Genomic DNA, 19,158 nt, shown 5'->3' with positions numbered 1-19,158 from the left:
AAGTACTAATAGTTCACGAAAATAATAATTTTCGTGAACTATTATTAGTTAAGTATGTAAAAATTTATTACATTTCCTGTTGTACGAGAGTTTTACCCAATTCTCGAACCGTGTCAGAGTGAATTCGTGCTATAAAAGTACCGTGTTATACGGGGGATGGTACCAATTTTCGAACCGTGTTAGAGCGAATCCGTGCTATAGAAGTGCCGTGTTATACGGGGGTTACCTGTATATATAGATATAGATATAAATAATAATGAAGAAGACATATACAACACATCATAATTTGTAAAAAACTACAAATCATAGTTTAAGATCTCTTTTGTTAATAAAAACAAATAATTTTTTTTTTATAAAATATAGTAAATTTCTAACTGTTTTCAAATAAGACTAGTAGCTAATTTAAAAAATCCCGCAACGAGTTGCTTAACTTTCTAGGCAAAAATATTTAACTTTGTATACTCGCCATCTATTAAGAAATTTTATATAAAAACTTTTTCTATTATTAACTATCATTAAGTTGCAAAAAAAAAAACACTTAACTTGCAGGTAGAGACAAGTTTTATTAAACATTGCAAATGCTAATAACAAGTAAATTCTTCATTTATTCAGTTTGTACTGAAGATACGACACGTGTCCCATTGTATCTCCTCACCTCCTCGACCTTCAGCCATGAAAATTTACTAGCATTAATCCCTCATATAAACAAACGTTCCTGAAAAATTTGGCATTAAATAAAATTATTAATTTAAGTGAAAAAATTAAAAAAGTAATACGTGTTGCGTAGTCACCTCTCTTATTTTAAGATAACAAAGGTGACTTCATAATACATATCACTTTTTTGTTATACGTGTTACGATAATAAGACTTACACGACGTGATTACCAAAGATAGCAACGTTAACAGTTTCGGGGTGGATAGTTTTAGTTCCGTTTTCTGTTTGATAGTTTTTCTGTCCTCCTTTATCACTGACTGCAGCGAGAATATAAAATATTATTTTTTGTAATTGTAAAGTAGTGGAATCTACCAAAACAGAAAAGAACGAAAAGTAGAGGTAATTGAAATGTTTTAATTATAATTTCTACAATATAAGTTATAATACTAATCATGAAAAAAAAGAATTAATTTCTTTTTTTCTCGTATTGTAATTTAATTTGTAAAGAAACTAAGTATTTGTGAAAAAACAAATTTATAATTTGCAAGTACTGTATATATACAAACCTCATGTCATCCTATTGTACAGAGGTTTCAGCATTTTATAGCTTCTATAAAAGCTTTTTTTTATCCTGTGGGCACTAAGACCACCATTTGTATCACGTCCATTATTAGTTCTGCTAGGCCCACAACGAGTTGGCCGACGTATCTAAAGACCACCTCGAAAAATCGTTGGTTTTATTCGACCTGTTAACAATTCACCACGGGTGCTGAAGCGGCAATAATACTCGACCATATGGCTCCATACACACATTTAAAAGCTGCTGAACATCCATGTGCCGATTACCATACCATAGTGCAGATTATACCATACCATAGTGCAGATCATACGCAGACACCATAGTGCACGATGGAAGACTTGGGGCTACTACCACAAACAAACATCATTCATGTGCGATGTGTAGTTTTGGCTGCACAGTGAAATATAGGGACAAACACGTCCATTTACATGTATATATATAAAATAAAAAGAACAATACTTAAGCTGACACTTACATTGAAAATTTAATGTATATAATTTTTTTTAATATTATTTTGTCAATGATTTCTACGAACTACCTTTGTGTTAGTAAGAAGACCACCTCTCTTATCTTTAGATAATAGAGTTGACTTCGTAATACATATTACGTTTTAGTCATACGTGTTATGATCATAAGACTTACACAACGTGATTAGCAAAGATAACAACGTTAACAGTTTCGGGGTGGATAGATTTAGTTCCGTTTTCTGTTTGATAGTTTTTCTGTCCTCTTTTGTCACTGAGTGCAGCGAAAATATAAAATCTTGTTTATTGTAATTGTAAAGTAGTGGAGTACCTCCAAAACAAAAAAGGACGAAGAGTAAAGGTAATTCAAATGTTTTAATTAAAATTTATACAACATAAGTTATCAACGCTAATCATTAATTAATAAAAAGAATTAAATTCTTTTTTATCGTATTTAATATAATTTGTAAACAAAATAAGTATTTGCGAAGAAACAAATTTCAGTTTTCTACTGCAAGTATATATAGAAACCTCATGTCATCCTATTGTACAGAGGTGTCGGCATTTTAGAGCTTTTATAAAAGCTTCTTCTACCCTTGTGGGCACTAAGACGAACATCTGTATCACGTCCATTATTAGTTCTGCTAGGCCCACAACGAGTTGGCCGACGTATCTAAAGACCACCTCGAAAAATCGTTGGTTTTATTCGACCCGTTAACAATTCACCACGGGTGCTGAAGCGGCAATAATACTCGACCATATGGCTCCATACACACATTTAAAAGCTGCTGAACATCCATGTGCCGATTATAACACAAATTATTATTAACTCTATATGAATATAAGTAGCATTTATGATATTTTTAGCTGTTCCTTCCCTAACCTTATGTATTTGTAGACACCCCAATTAGAACTACCAGATAATTACAAAAGTAATTCATAGGTTTTAGATTGTTTATTAAAATTTAAGAGAAAAGGATTAATTACATTTTTAGATTAGTGTAAAAATATTTTCCATTTTCCGATAATAACGCAAAAATTCGTCTGTAAAATAGTACAGTATATGCCGAATTCTTCAGAATAATCATTAATCTTCTCCCTTCCTTTGCGGGGGTATTTCCAAAAATCTTTTTTTAATGAACATTCTCGTGAGGTACCTTGTACGAAACCTTGTACGTGCACGAAATTTCAACTCTAAACACCTAACCGTTTGGACTCTGCACTTATTATTACCAAAATCAACCCATCTCAATTNTAATTTCTTATTTTTTCATATTGTATTTTAATTTGTAAACAAAATAAGTATTTGCGAAGAAACAAATTTCAGTTTTCTACTGCAAGTATATTATATAGAAACCTCATGTCATCCTATTGTACAGAGGTGTCGGCATTTTAGAGCTTTTATAAAAGCTTCTTCTACCCTTGTGGGCACTAAGACGAACATCTGTATCACGTCCATTATTAGTTCTGCTAGGCCCACAACGAGTTGGCCGACGTATCTAAAGACCACCTCGAAAAATCGTTGGTTTTATTCGACCCGTTAACAATTCACCACGGGTGCTGAAGCGGCAATAATACTCGACCATATGGCTCTATACACACATTTAAAAGCTGCTGAACATCCATGTGCCGATTATAACACAAATTATTATTAACTCTATATGAATATAAGTAGCATTTATGATATTTTTAGCTGTTCCTTCCCTAACCTTATGTATTTGTAGACACCCCAATTAGAACTACCAGATAATTACAAAAGTAATTCATAGGTTTTAGATTGTTTATTATAATTTAAGAGAAAAGGATTAATTACATTTTTAGATTAGTGTAAAAATATTTTCCATTTTCCGATAATAACGCAAAAATTCGTCTGTAAAATAGTACAGTATATGCCGAATTCTTCAGAATAATCATTAATCTTCTCTCTTCCTTTGCGGGGGTATTTCCAAAAATCTTTTTTTAATGAACATTCTCGTGAGGTACCTTGTACGAAACCTTGTACGTGCACGAAATTTCAACTCTAAACACCTAACCGTTTGGACTCTGCACTTATTATTACCAAAATCGACCCATCTCAATTATATAGATAAATTTAGCAATTATTGTTATGAATGTATTCTTGAATGATACATATATGTATTAGGCTATCATTTAATTTACATTTTATTTGTTTTAAGTACTTGAAAATAACAAAATAATTTCATAAGTTTTAAGTGATTTCAACAAAACATATTGAAAATATTATTTTAATTTTAAAAAAGTTTAAAAGTAAGTGTCCTTTTATTCATTTAATAAATGTAATTTCTTTCCAGAGATAATTTCTTTTGATTAATATGCATACATTTACATTTCAGAAACTGAAAATATCGATATATTCAGATAAAAAAGTACATTTTTTTAAACTTTGATCTTCGTAAAAATGTGGAAAATAGTCAGGAAAAGGTATATTTTTTATTGATAAAGTTAATATTATTTGAGACATAAAATATACATAAAAAACTATTGTATCTATACAATTAACAGCAACGATCATAACGGTTATATATTATAGGCATTTCAATTATGCCATCACCATAGGCTTCATTCAATCGTACAAATTTACTGTATTTTATAAAAAATTATTTTTTTTATTGAGAAAAGAGATCTTAAACTATAATTTGTAGTTTTTTACGAATTATAATGTTTTGTGTATGTCATAATTGTGATGTTTATTATTATTATTATACTAGCTGCAAGCACATAAAATAAATTTACGAGCAAAATTTACGAGCAAATAAAAACCCGCTTCGCTGGGTTTTTATTTGCTCGTAAATTTATACGTAATATACTTTTTTTTTTATATATAAAAGACTGTTTCTCTTACTCTACAATCTTTCTCTGATTCGATGTGTTTTCCTATAATTTTAAAGTTGCTCTTCTGTCTGATTATTTCAGTTTCATTGATAATTTTCTCGTATCATTGTTAGATGTACTTCTCTTTTTTTTGTGGTTTCATTTCTCCGCGCAATTTTTTCCCTTTGAGATATGTTTCAAGAACAAAAATTCTTTCTTACGCTTTGGCATTGTTTTTTGATATACAGTATTTACTTTTCGCACTTCACTATTCACTTTTTACTTTTTTTCTGTTATTCGTACATTTTTACTTGTGAAAAATCAACTGAAGCATGTGCGTCACACTTCTCCAAAAGCAATCCCCACTACTCACACACAACGATCCTCGACTATTTCAAAACATTTTCGACTATTCGAAAACATTTAAGATTAAGATTACATTATAGCCAATCTTACCCGTTTTCACAGAATGCGAGAATTAGGTCCCCCGTTACCAAACTAATTAGAGAGTTTTTACATGGGTATAAAAATATGTTCGATTTCGCGCAAAAACGCAAAAAACCGCATCTGTGCCTGTAAATCTTGCACGCCGCTTTCTCTTAACACTTCCATTGTTAACACTTCCATTATTGACACTTCCATTGTTACACATTTTCGAAGTCAACTACTTTCAACCCCCATATCTCCGACACCCTTATAGCTATCGAGACGCAGACACCATAGTGCACGATGGAAGACTTGGGGCTACTACCACAAACAAACATCATTCATGTGCGATGTGTAGTTTTGGCTGCACAGTGAAATATAGGGACAAACACGTCCATTTACATGTATATATATAAAATAAAAAGAACAATACTTAAGCTGACACTTACATTGAAAATTTAATGTATATAATTTTTTTTAATATTATTTTGTCAATGATTTCTACGAACTACCTTTGTGTTAGTAAACAATATAAGTTATAATACTAATCATGAAAAAAAAGAATTAATTTCTTTTTTTCTCGTATTGTAATTTAATTTGTAAAGAAACTAAGTATTTGTGAAAAAACAAATTTATAATTTGCAAGTACTGTATATATACAAACCTCATGTCATCCTATTGTACAGAGGTTTCAGCATTTTATAGCTTCTATAAAAGCTTTTTTTTATCCTGTGGGCACTAAGACCACCATTTGTATCACGTCCATTATTAGTTCTGCTAGGCCCACAACGAGTTGGCCGACGTATCTAAAGACCACCTCGAAAAATCGTTGGTTTTATTCGACCTGTTAACAATTCACCACGGGTGCTGAAGCGGCAATAATACTCGACCATATGGCTCCATACACACATTTAAAAGCTGCTGAACATCCATGTGCCGATTACCATACCATAGTGCAGATTATACCATACCATAGTGCAGATCATACGCAGACACCATAGTGCACGATGGAAGACTTGGGGCTACTACCACAAACAAACATCATTCATGTGCGATGTGTAGTTTTGGCTGCACAGTGAAATATAGGGACAAACACGTCCATTTACATGTATATATATAAAATAAAAAGAACAATACTTAAGCTGACACTTACATTGAAAATTTAATGTATATAATTTTTTTTAATATTATTTTGTCAATGATTTCTACGAACTACCTTTGTGTTAGTAAGAAGACCACCTCTCTTATCTTTAGATAATAGAGTTGACTTCGTAATACATATTACGTTTTAGTCATACGTGTTACGATCATAAGACTTACACAACGTGATTAGCAAAGATAACAACGTTAACAGTTTCGGGGTGGATAGTTTTAGTTTCGTTTTCTGTTTGATAGTTTTTCTGTCCTCCTTTATCACTGACTGCAGCGAGAATATAAAATATTATTTTTTGTAATTGTAAAGTAGTGGAATCTACCAAAACAGAAAAGAACGAAAAGTAGAGGTAATTGAAATGTTTTAATTATAATTTCTACAATATAAGTTATAATACTAATCATGAAAAAAAAGAATTAATTTCTTTTTTTCTCGTATTGTAATTTAATTTGTAAACAAACTAAGTATTTGTGAAAAAAGAAATTTATAATTTGCAAGTACTGTATATATACAAACCTCATGTCATACTATTGTACAGAGGTTTCAGCATTTTAGAGCTTCTATAAAAGCCTTTTTTTATCCTGTGGGCACTAAGACCACCATTTGTATCACGTCCATTATTCGTTCTGCTAGGCCCACAACGAGTTGGCCGATGTATCCAAAGACCACCTCGAAAAATCGTTGGTTTTATTCGACCCGTTGATAATCCATTACGGGTCCTGAATCGGTAATAATACTCGACCATATGGCTCTATACACATTTTAAAGCTGCTGAACATTCATGTGGCGATTATTTAAAACATTATAAGCTATTACTTCCCTAACTCTATATATTTGTAGTGACCCCAATTAAAACTACCAGATAATTACAAAAGTAATTCATAGGTTTTAGATTGTCTATTATGATTTAAGAGAGAAGGATTAATTACATTTGTAGATTAGTCTAAAAATATTTTCCATTTTCCAAAAAAACGCAAAAATCCGTATGTAAAATAGTACAGTATATGCCGAATTCTTCAGAATAATCATTAATCTTCTCTCTTCCTTTGCGGGGGTATTTCCAAAAATCTTTTTTTAATGAACATTCTCGTGAGGTACCTTGTACGAAACCTTGTACGTGCACGAAATTTCAACTCTAAACACCTAACCGTTTGGACTCTGCACTTATTATTACCAAAATCGACCCATCTCAATTATATAGATAAATTTAGCAATTATCGTTATGAATGTATTTTTGAATGATACATTTATGTATTAGGCTATCATTTAATTTACATTTTATTTGTTTTAAGTACTTGAAAATAACAAAATAATTTCATAAGTTTTAAGTGATTTCAACAAAACATATTGAAAATATTATTTTAATTTTAAAAAAGTTTAAAAGTAAGTGTCCTTTTATTCATTTAATAAATGTAATTTCTTTCCAGAGATAATTTCTTTTGATTAATATGCATACATTTACATTTCAGAAACTGAAAATATCGATATATTCAGATAAAAAAGCAGATCTTTTAAACGTTGATCTTTGTAAAAATATGGAAGATAGTCAGGAAAAGGTATACTTTTTTATTGATAAAGTTAATATTATTTGAGACATAGAAACTAAATAAAAGACTATTCTATCTATACAAGCTACAACAACGAGTATAAAGGTTATACATTATGGGCATTTCAATTATGCCATCAACCATGGACAGTATTCAATCGTGCAACTATAATTATTTGTGTATAATCACAGAATTTAGCAAACATCTCACATTTTACACCTGATAAATAATGTTTAATATTCTATATAACTCTATCTTCTCATGAAATTATAATCAAAGACAAATAAGAAATGGTTGAATTTAAACTAATTTTAAATAGTACACTATTTTATGTTAATAATTATGTTTTATAGCATAGATATTTGTCTTATGACATTATAATATATATTAAAATTAATTCTATAACATTTTAATTAGCATATTAAGTCTTAATTATTGACACATTACAGATATTGGAATGTTTGGCCTTAGATAAATTAGATACAGCAGCAGGAAAAATAGCAGACGGTAATTATTTTTCATATATTCATTAAATTTTTATAATATAATATTTTATAATATACTTTATCGCTGTTATCAGGTATTGAAATAAAAGACTCAAAAAAAGTCTATGTGGGAAATGTTTTTAATATAGGCCTAAATCAACCATCTAGTTCAACTGTTAAAAATGATTCAGGTAATTGCAAATAATATAAGCTAAAATATTGTTTTTTAAATTGACAATAAATAAATGAAATTTGTCTAACTTTTCCAGCGATTTTTGCGTAAAAAAAGATCTTTATGTAATACATGGTATAATTATCTACTGACTTTCATTGTTAGAGCACAGATAAAATACAGTAGACCCCCCTATAACGCTTAGATACGTTCCACTTTATAAGAATTTCACGTTGTAGGAATCCTTAAATACATGAGCCAATCACAGCCCGATACGTGTGAAGTTTACGAACTAAAGCTGTTTGAAAGATTTTCTTCCATAAAATTAACCGATTCTAGACTAATTTGACTCAACATTTCCAAAACACGTATAATTTTTTGTGAATAGTCCGTATAAACTATGCTATAAACAAAAAAATTGTAGAATTACTTACCGAGTGTGCACCGTTCGACTACGCCGTTGCTTACTCTTGTTTTCGTCGCGGAGCAGCACACCAAACGGCGGCCACGTTTTCTAATAAATTATTTTTCCGCGAAAAATTCGTTGACCTTTGGAGACGTCATTAATATAAATAATTTTTATGGTCGTTGAATAAGAAATGTTTCTGATAGGCTCGATGGTGGTTGAAGACAGAGGTCACGTTTTGCTGTGCTTCCGTTTTTGCGAAGATATTGGTGGATTTTTTCGGTCTTTAGTGCGTGAATTATACATCGCTGGACTTGGGAAGACGTGCTGCTCACACTAGTATTACTGTTTTTTGGATATTCTGGCTTTCCGCGGAAATACGGACATCGAAACCCTGTGGACTTTCAGACCTACTTTCTGCATTCTACAGTGTAAGTGGACCGCTTTTGTAATTTTAACGCAAAGTGTATCTCATGCCGTCATTTATTAATCACGCTATTACGACCGACTAAGACCCTGCTCTCATCAGACAAACTTGGTTCAACTTGTAAAAACTTAATACAGGACTACGAAGTTTTTATTTCGGCATTTTTTCATTTTAAACAAAGGGCATTGTCTGGTCCACGTGCTCGTTGCTTGCCCCGGGGGCATTCAGAACATTCCAGGAAGCTTTTTTGTTTAGTGTCACATGCTGCTATTTACAAGTTTTTGTCTCCACATTTCCTTGCTTGGAATCAAACAGGTGGCTGTTAGTCAGTGAACCTTCTTGTTATTGCTAGTAGCTTTTAAGGGTTGTTTTTATTGCAGCATTTAGCAACCCGTTATTTGTTTATAAATTTTTTATTTAGTAAAGGTGCATAGTCCACTGTTTATTTACTTTGAGGCACACATGGAGAGCTCAGGAGAGCCTAGTCAACAACATTTAACTAACTTCGAAGACCCCATTATCAAGTCTGCTGCTTTGCAGCTGGGGAGAATAATGGACTTGTGTCCAGAAAACACCACTGACACAGTAAAGAAGGGGAGGAACAAAGGCTTCAGTTCAGAAGAACGGCTTCAGATCAGAGAACAGGCCTCTCTGTTATTTGCTGCCGTAAACCAATTATATGGGATCGTCTCAGAACTGCGCAACAAATCTGAGGCAACAAGTGCGGAGCGGAGTGCTATCAGGCAATCGTATGCCGAGGTTACAAAGCTCAACACACGCCCCAGCAGCACTACTAGGGTCATATCAAGAACCCTTCACAACAAAGTGGACACAGAGGGAACTGGAGGTAACCACGCCCTGCTTATCTACCCGAAACAAGGGAAAGAAGATATCAATATGAAGAAACTTAAAAACGATATTCTGGACAATGTTCACCCACAAGACCTGCAGGTGGGAGTCAAGTCAGTTCACCGTGTTAAAAGGGACGGACTGTGCCTAAGGGTGGGAAGCCTTACAAAAGTGAAGAAATTAAGAATGGCGATTGAGAACATTCCCACTATAAAAGAAAAGGTAAACTGTCATCTGACAGAAAAAAGAAAACCTCGCGTAATCCTCATAAATACCCCTAATTCCATACAAGACAACAAAGTCACGGAAATGATTTATAAACAAAACAGATTGCATTGGAATGACTTAACGTGGGACTCGTTCGCTAGCCAGTGCCAAGTAAGCTTCTCCCTGTCAAAGGGAAGGGTGCGGGAGAGATTCCGCCACATTATCCTCATGGTATCTCCAACAGTTCGAAATACACTAATTACAGCGAAGCACATTTTTATTTCTTGGGGAAGCATCAAAGTAGAGGATTACATACCACTGCTTCGTTGTTACAAATGTTGTTTGTGGATTTGCTCATACGGCAAAAGATTGCGTCGAATTACAAAGATGTAGCCATTGTGCCAGGAGTCACTGTTTCGCTGAATGCGCCAAAAGAGACGAGGTTCCCTGCTGCATAAATTGCAGGCAAGCGAACAGAAGCTTACCAAAAGAGCAAAGGATGCCAACTGACCATGCAGCTTACAGCCAGGAATGCGCAATAACCAAGAAGATGAAGACCTTAGCAGTTAAACGAACCAATTATGGCTGGTAGGCTCAACTGTATATCATATTCGAGTAATAATACCCCACTAAGGACTCCCAACATGAGTAATCCTACTAATAATTCTCATTTCAAACTAAATATCCTCCAAATCAATGTCCAAAGGTCTAAGGCTGCTTTCTTGCTGGTGATAAAGATGGCAGAAGAGCATAACACGGACATTATCCTTTTACAAAAACCATACCTCGTGAAAAAAGCTATCGTTCGTTTTGGACGATGGAAAATCCTTCCCCCTAACAGCAACAGTGATAGGACCGAGACTGGCATCCTCACTTGCAACAAAAACATAAACACTGTGTACTGCCCGGAACTGTCGACTAGTTACGCCACCACTGCCTGCATAAAACACCACGGCATGATTATTTATCTTACTTCGGTCTACTGTTTTCCGTTCAATTCTATCGACCATCTTATTAAGGATTTGCAGGGAATAAACGACAAAATTGGCTCGTTTCCTTGGCTGGTTGGGGGGGACTTTAATGCAAAGTCACCCATCTGGCACAGCCCGGTGGAAGATGGCAGGGGGTACCGGGTTTGCGAATTTGCGTCTAGGAACCACCTAGTTTCGCTTAACTCCAGCCCTCTCCAAACTTTTTTCTGTGCAAGGGGAAAAAGCTGGATTGACCTTTGCTTTGCCAACCACCAGGCACACCCCCTTGTGGATCTCTGCACCACTATGGAGGAAGACAATGTGAGTGATCACAGGTACATCAAAATTGTCATTAAAAGCAACGATCCTGCAAAAAAAAAACAACTAGGTACACTAGCAAAGCCACTGACTGGAACTTATTTGATGAATTGTTTTACACTTACTGGGCTAATCCAATCCACCATGAACTAGCTGATAGTAATGATGCCGACAAGCTGGCAGAGCATCTTAATGCTAGCATTAGTAACGCTTTTTCTAACTCCACCATAATGAGGGAACACAAACATAGGAATGCCCATTGGTGGAACGATGCTCTCGATGCCCAAAAAAACAGTGTTCGCAGGCATCGGATATTCTTTGTAAGGGAAAATGATCCCACCCTCAAACAACAGAAAAAGCAAGAGTATATACAGAAATTAAACGCTTACAAAACCGAGATAAACAAAGCACGCACGAATGCGTGGCGCAAATACTGCTCGGAAATAGGGAACAAAACCACATGGAGTGACCCCTATCACATTATCATGAAGCCCAGAAAAAACATCGTCATCCCAGCCGATATGGAGAAAGTGAATGGTGGGTACACCACTGACCTGGATGACACGATTAAACATCTTTTCACTACCCATTTTTTTCCAGACGACCAAGAGGAATTTAACCAGAGCAGAGGAATATCAGGAGAAAAGTCCTCTACCCACCTATCACTGACGACGACATCTCGTTCACTTTTACAGAGGTGGCCACTGCTATTAAATCTTTACGGAACAATAAGGCTTCCGGCATTGATGGGATTACGGCTTGTATGGTGAAAAGGGCATTCAAAGCCATTCCTATCGCCTTCGTACTTAGCTTCAACTTGTGCCTCACCAGACATCAATTTTCAAAATGCTGGAAACATGCTGTTGTGAAATTCATACCCAAAATAGGGTCTCCCAACTCAGTAAAAGGCCACAGATTTGAGGCCAATTAGCCTTCTGCCCACACTGGGCAAGGTTCTTGATGGACTTCTAATCAATAGGATTAACCACCATCTCACGAATAACAACCACCTACATCCCCATCAATTTGGCTTCGTCCAAGGGAGCTCCACCTATCATGCTATCCACAGGGTAATCCAATTTATAGGCAGTACCTGGAAAAATGAGGAACACGTAGTGTTGATCTCAATAGATTACAGGAACGCATTTAACTCTCTGTGGTGATCATCCCTTCTTTCGCAGCTCAAGACCTTTAATTGTCCACAAAACCTATTCAAGCTGCTCACCAGCTATCTGAATGACCGCACTGCTGGTATTCACGAGTTAGGCACACCTGTCTTCTGGCCTGTTGCCCGGGGTTGCCCCCAGGGTTCCCGTTCCGGGCCTGGCCTTTGGAACATCATGTACAACAGCCTTCTTGACATTGTCCCTAACGCGACTACCGTCACCTGGGCTACCCAGGGATATGCCGACAATACCTTAGTTATGATGTTCAATAAAAACAGTAAAAAATTGCTGCAAGAGGCCAATTCTTTTTTTAACCAAATTCTAGAGTGGAGCAACTTTAATAAACTATCAATTAACCTAGAAAAGACTACCTGCATGCTAATGACGAAAAGGGACTAAACTCAAGAAACCACACTCCATCAAAATAGGAGATAATAGGATAAGATGCAGTGATAGCATAAAATACTTGGGCATTACTATCGATCAGGGCTTGAATTGGAATATTCACATAAAAAACGCTTGTGACGAAACCATAAAACTTTTGAACCTTCTCTGCTTTCTTGCAGGGAAAAACTGGGGTCTCAACAACAAGAACTTAACAAATATCTAACGCCTGGCCATAGAGCCGGCCATCCTTTATAATGCGCCCTTTTGGGGGACGCAGTGGATAAAGTTTACGTAAAGCGTAAGCTCAGCGTAAAGGCTCAGCGTGTCAGCCTCCTCAAGATCACCAAGGCCTACAGGACTGCCCCCACATCTGCCCTACAAGTAATTACTGGCACCCCTCCAATACATCTAAGTGTAAAGGCCAATGCAGCTAGCTGGTATCTCACCAACCTCAGTCTCTCAGATCGTACGAAGACTGAGCTAATAAGCTATCTAAATATTGGCATCCTTCCCAGCCTGGATATGCAACAAACACTCATGCTCAACCACAAGAACACCAAAGTTACTCTTTACAGGCATTGCAGGCATCCTGCTTTATCTCCTACCGTTAATTTTCTCACTGATCCTAGTGTTTCCAACATCAACAACGCCAACACCATCTTCACAGATGGGTCAAAATTGTTTCTTGGTACGGGCGCTGCCATCGTGCACAGAAATAGCAACTGTACACACCCGGTCCACAAAAAGGGCTTTAAACTTGCGGATTACTGCTCTATTATGCAAGCAGAACAGTACGCCATCTACAAAGCATTGGTCTACATCAACAATTCCAATCAGCTTCGCGGGAAGCAGGTCTGCATCTGCTCTGACAGCCAGGCCACTCTTTGGAGCATAAGCAAGAAAACCCAGCGTAACTATCTCCACTAACTCATCATGGACGAACTGGAGAAAAACAAAAGCAACCTCATTTACTTTTCGTGGACCCGCGCCCATCAAGGTGTAATAGGAAATGAGGAAGCAGATGTGCTGGCTAAGGAGACAGCTACTTCTCCTGTTACACCAAGCTTTGATGACATCCCAACCGTGGCTGTCAAGAATATCATCAGAAAAACGCTCATCCACATGTGGCAGAGGGAATGAAAAGAAGCAAACACTGGTAGGACTACCATTAAATTCCTGCCTAACATTCCCAACCGTCTCTCTCTCAACCACATATATGGCAATTATTTCACCAGCCAACTCCTCACTGGCCATGGGAACTTTCGCCAATATCTCAATATATTTCATCACAGCGATACCCCCTTCTGTCAGTGTGATAGTGGCGCTATAGAGGATCCCCTGCACTTCATCTTTGAATGCAACCTCTATGACACACAGAAAACTCAACTTATTCACAAAGCCCTCATTGAAGGATTCAACTGGCTTTGCACGCCCGATCAACAACAGCGCCACCTACAACGGACTTACCGAATTTATCCGGGAAACCGGCGCTTTAAATCCAGACTTCACCAACCGAAATCAGACAAGGGACTCTTCACAAGACAGTTGACCTCTACACCAGGGGCCTTAATATAACCGACAAAACATGCACCCGTTTGTAACTATCACCACTTTCAACTCTGGTATTTATAATTGTTCTATAACCACAAATTTTTTCTTTCATATGTAACGCGGCATAACTATGTGTACACTCTTTCTTTTTGCATCCTGCACATGTATCCTGCTATTTAAATTACTGTGTTGTTCGCGCTGACGATCTCTCTCATCTTCACCATCTTTCCTATCACACTTTCACCCCCCTCATCCATTACCCCTCCTTCTTTTTTTTTCACCCAGGTGATACCCCTGAGTAGTCCTGGTCTTCCGCCCCTTTCATTAAAAATAAAAAATAAATAAATAAAAATAAGAAATGCTTCTTTCACAAGAAATGTATAAAATTACAGTACTGTATTAGACTTACGGTACCTAATTTACATACTGTAGAGACGATACACGATAGTAAACTCAACTTACCCGCCTAAACGGCCTCCGTAGCGTGGCGCTAGACGGCCTAAAGTATATATATAATTATAATAAAGTTACAATAAATTAAGATAATATATAATTATATATACAGTACTGTACCTAATTTATATATAATTAATATATAATTATATGTAGAGTACTTAATTTATATATAATTTACATATAATACTGTATAGACGATAGCAAACTCAATTTACCCGCCTAAATTCTTCGTAGCGTGGCGCTGGACGGCGAAAAGTAGTTCGGCTGCTCATCCACTATTAGTCCAGATTCCACGAATCGTTTTACGAGTCCCTTTATACGAATACTGCCGCAATTTTTTCGCTACGTTATAGGAATTTCCGTTACAGGAACTCACGTTATAGGGGGGTCTACTGTAATTAGAATTAATGCACACTTTGGTAAGTAGATAGCAATTTTTGCATCAGGCCCCTTTCAGAAACATTACATTATTTGGCAAACAAGTATAAATGTTAACTTTCAAAATGTAATGGCGCATTTTATTGATTGTTTATTCTCGCAGATTATACTTTCATGTTGCCTGTATTTAATATTAAATTCTGTATTTAAGTAACATCGAAACATAAATGTGTATTGGCTATATAATTGTTAAACTTAAATGAACTTGTATTTTTCACTTGTTTAAAACTCATGATAATAAGATAATGTATTTATTCTATAAAATTATAAACATATATATAAATATGTGTAGACGTCATGCTAATTAAAGTTTGAAAAAGCGAATCAAATGCAGGAAACAAGTATCAGAAAAAGAACTTAAGTGATGTTTTTCTGTTTTCCTCACACGAGTGACACTTAAAAAATATGCAGGTACATCACGCTATATTTTTTGTGCGAGCAAAAATACCCTCATTATAGCTCAATGACCACTCACGACTGCACCCTTTATTAGATTATTTCTTCTACAGTAATGTCAATCAAAATAGGAACAACAAGTTATCCATATTATTCATGATGTTGGTTGAAAGTTTACTTCAGGCTTGACTTTATATTTAAAATACTTTTCATTCGTTATAAAAAGTAAAAAATTTTTGCGTGTATTTCAAACTCACAGAAGTAGTGTTTAAATTAGTAAGCTTAAATTTTTTAAGTATAATTAGAACTACAGGAATATTATATTCATATGTATAATATTTTTCAGAATCTTTTCAGATACAGAGAGAATCTTTAATGTATTCTTACAGCACTAAAAATGCTTACTTGAAATCTTTGTTGTGGAGTGAAAAAAGCAAAGACTTTCCCTTAACAGACTACTTCATCGAACTTACTGTTCAAGAAGCAGATTTCTTATGTAAAAAAGTAGGAGAAACTATTAAGTTTACAGAGATTTTTCCAAAATCAATGGATAGACATGTTGTAATGTTAGTCACTGGTGATCCCGGTTATGGCAAAACTACCTTTTGTAAGAAAATAGCTTACGATTGGGGTACCGATACGTCCCGTACCGATTATTTAGGACATTATGATTTTACTGTCCTCATTAATTTGCGAGAATTAGAGAAAAAAACTATAACAAATGAAATTCTCCAACGTATCAGTAAACATACAGATTCCAATTCTAGAGATAAGTTAAGACAAAGAGGATTTAACTTATTAATCATTCTGGATGGATTCGACGAAACAGATGATAAAGATTCAATTATGCATTTCATTGAATTAGATTCATTTCATATTTCTAAAAAAATGACAATTCTTCTTACTTGTCGTCCTCACGCTGCCGAAAATATAAGAGAATACGCACATATGAGATTCATTATTCAAGGATTTTCACAACAGCAGAAAGAGAAGTATATTAAATTAGTTATTAATGATGATAACGGCAGGCGGGATGAACTTATAAACTTGATAAAATTCAATTATTTTTATTCCGCCTTAGCTGAATGTCCATTAATGTTGCATATGTTATGCTGTTTACCACAAACGAAATACTTTCACAAAATACAAACAAAGACAGATTTGTTCATTCAAATTTTTCGTCTGGTGATAAAAAGATATATGAGAAAAATGGGAGAGAAACATAATTTAGTAAAAGGAAAGTGTTTCTACGGAGAAGACTTGCTAGTTAAATTGGGAAAAATATATTTGGACGAAAGATCCAAAATGAGTAAAATGGATAAGCCCGTATTTATGTACGAGATTCAAAAATTGCTAACATTAAAAGATAAACAGTTAAAGAAGAAGTTTCCAGAAGAAAAAGACTATGAATTTATATTAGGACTAGATATTTTTGCAAAGTATTCTGAGGTAAATGGAATTAGTTGTTTTGATTTTATACATAGAAGCTTTTTCGACTTTATTATAGCTCTTTGTTATTACCATTCGATACAAATTGATCGAGATAGTGCCTACGATTTGACAATTTTATCGTTTCTCTGCGGTCTTTATGAAGATAAAGAATTTTCAAATGAATTTATATACACTATTTCACAAAATATTCACTCTCTTCCAATTTGGCTTGAATGTCTTAATGAAATTAAAAACATAACGAACAAACAATTATTCTGTTCAAATGCTAAAATATATTTTGATTTTTCCTCCTTAAAAACGATGACAATTTTATTTGAGCAACGTTCCTTACAACTTTCTCAAATTTATTTTCTTTTTCCGGACACAAAACATTTTTACGAAGAAGTTAGAAAAACACTAATAGACATACACCACATTTACAAAAATCCTGATAAATTGGAGATATTTCTACTTTTGGATAAAAGTATTAAATTCGTTAAAGGTGAGGATAGCCTTAAAAGTGAAGCTATTCCTGAAAAGATTCCTAACATTTGTGATATTCGTCAGTCCGTATGTCTCATTAAAAATTTAATAAATAGTTTTAAATGGGATAAATTAAAAATTTTTTTTACTGGTGTACTTGTCCTGAAATGTATTAATTGCCCTGTTCTACATAACAACATGTATAATTTTTTCAAAGATGTCGAGAATCCTGCAGTAATTCCAAAAGATCCTAAACTGAAATTACATAAAACAAGTAAAAATCTTGTTGCTTTGCTTAGTAATAATAAATTCATTGGAGAAGTCAAATACTTGATTTCTACTGAACAATATTTGAGTCTTAAAGATAATATCAAGCTATCATCTGATGATAAATGAACAGTAAATAGCAAACAAGAAATAATCTTTAAGGCATAAACTATATTTGTATTGTTAATATAATCATTGTGTAATTTAAAATGTGATATAATCACGTTTCCTGAATTAATTTATGATCAATATTTTCTACAATAAAAATAATTAATGTATTATAATTACCTTTATAATAACAAAATAAAATCCAATGAAAACATTTTTATCTAGTCAATTTTTGTATTAATATAACCTCTAATGTAAAATTGTAAAATGTAATAAATTTAAAAAAAAAAATGTATTAGTTAGGTAAATTCTTATAAATGATATCATGAATTTATTTTTACGTGATGTCTGCCTTTCTTGTTTTATCAAAAATATATCTTTAATACTGTACTTTGTGAGATTTACAGTTTATGTAGCATTGAATTTATAATGAACATTAATGTTTTTGTTTTGTAACTAGCATATTTAATTTGTTGTGTAAAATAAATTTGAAATATTAAAAATGTTTTCATTTTAATTTTTTTTAAATGTATCTAAGCTCAATACAAAGGGAAAAGAACAACTTATAAATAAATTACAGATAAGCCTGTCGTTGCTCCGGCAAAAAGTAACGATAGAGAAGACTAAGATTATTACAATATAGCCAATCTTACCGTTTTCTTAGAATGGAAGAATTAGGTCCCCCTGTTTCCAGACTAATTAGAAAATTTTTAGATGAGTCTAAAAATTTGTTTGATTTTCTGTAAAAACACAAAAAACTGCATCTGCGCCTGTAAATTCTGCACGCCAATTTCTCTGAACACTGCCAATTAATAATTTCATTCGTAACACTTTCATTGTTAACACTTCTATTGTTAAAGAATACACTTCTTTTATTACCACGTGGTACCATACTAAATATGGTAGCCTACTAAACCGCAGTTAAAAACCAGTGGTGTGCCGTGAAGAAATTTGTAATAAGATACATAATGTGGTTATAAAAA

The 19,158-nt window shown here is 34.2% G+C and overlaps 1 protein-coding gene across 5 annotated transcripts; it reads left to right on the top strand.

Moving 5' to 3' along the window:
• Positions 1–540: 540 nt before the first annotated feature.
• Positions 541–18,390, top strand: LOC111612676. Of its 5 annotated transcripts, none has more exons than XM_023353916.1 (6): positions 541–1,054; positions 4,054–4,141; positions 7,580–7,666; positions 8,107–8,164; positions 8,238–8,333; positions 16,233–18,390. In XM_023353916.1, the coding sequence occupies exons 3-6, from the start codon at positions 7,646–7,648 to the stop codon at positions 18,194–18,196; spliced, it is 2,139 nt and encodes a 712-aa protein (XP_023209684.1). In that variant the 5' UTR covers positions 541–1,054; positions 4,054–4,141; positions 7,580–7,645; the 3' UTR covers positions 18,197–18,390. The 5 variants fall into 5 exon arrangements, with proteins under 5 accessions (XP_023209684.1, XP_023209681.1, XP_023209682.1 ...); XM_023353913.1 differs by lacking the exon at positions 541–1,054 and adding an exon at positions 1,696–2,060; XM_023353914.1 differs by lacking the exons at positions 541–1,054; positions 4,054–4,141 and adding an exon at positions 1,696–2,060.
• The last annotated feature ends 768 nt before the right edge of the window (positions 18,391–19,158 follow it).

Source organism: Centruroides sculpturatus, unplaced genomic scaffold (assembly GCF_000671375.1).
Source record: "Centruroides sculpturatus isolate CEXI.00-Female unplaced genomic scaffold, Cexi_2.0 scaffold1666, whole genome shotgun sequence".
NCBI classification, from domain to species: Eukaryota; Metazoa; Arthropoda; class Arachnida; order Scorpiones; family Buthidae; genus Centruroides; species Centruroides sculpturatus.
The sequence above is the reverse complement of the archived record's forward strand: the minus strand, read 5'-3'. Positions and strand labels throughout refer to the sequence as shown.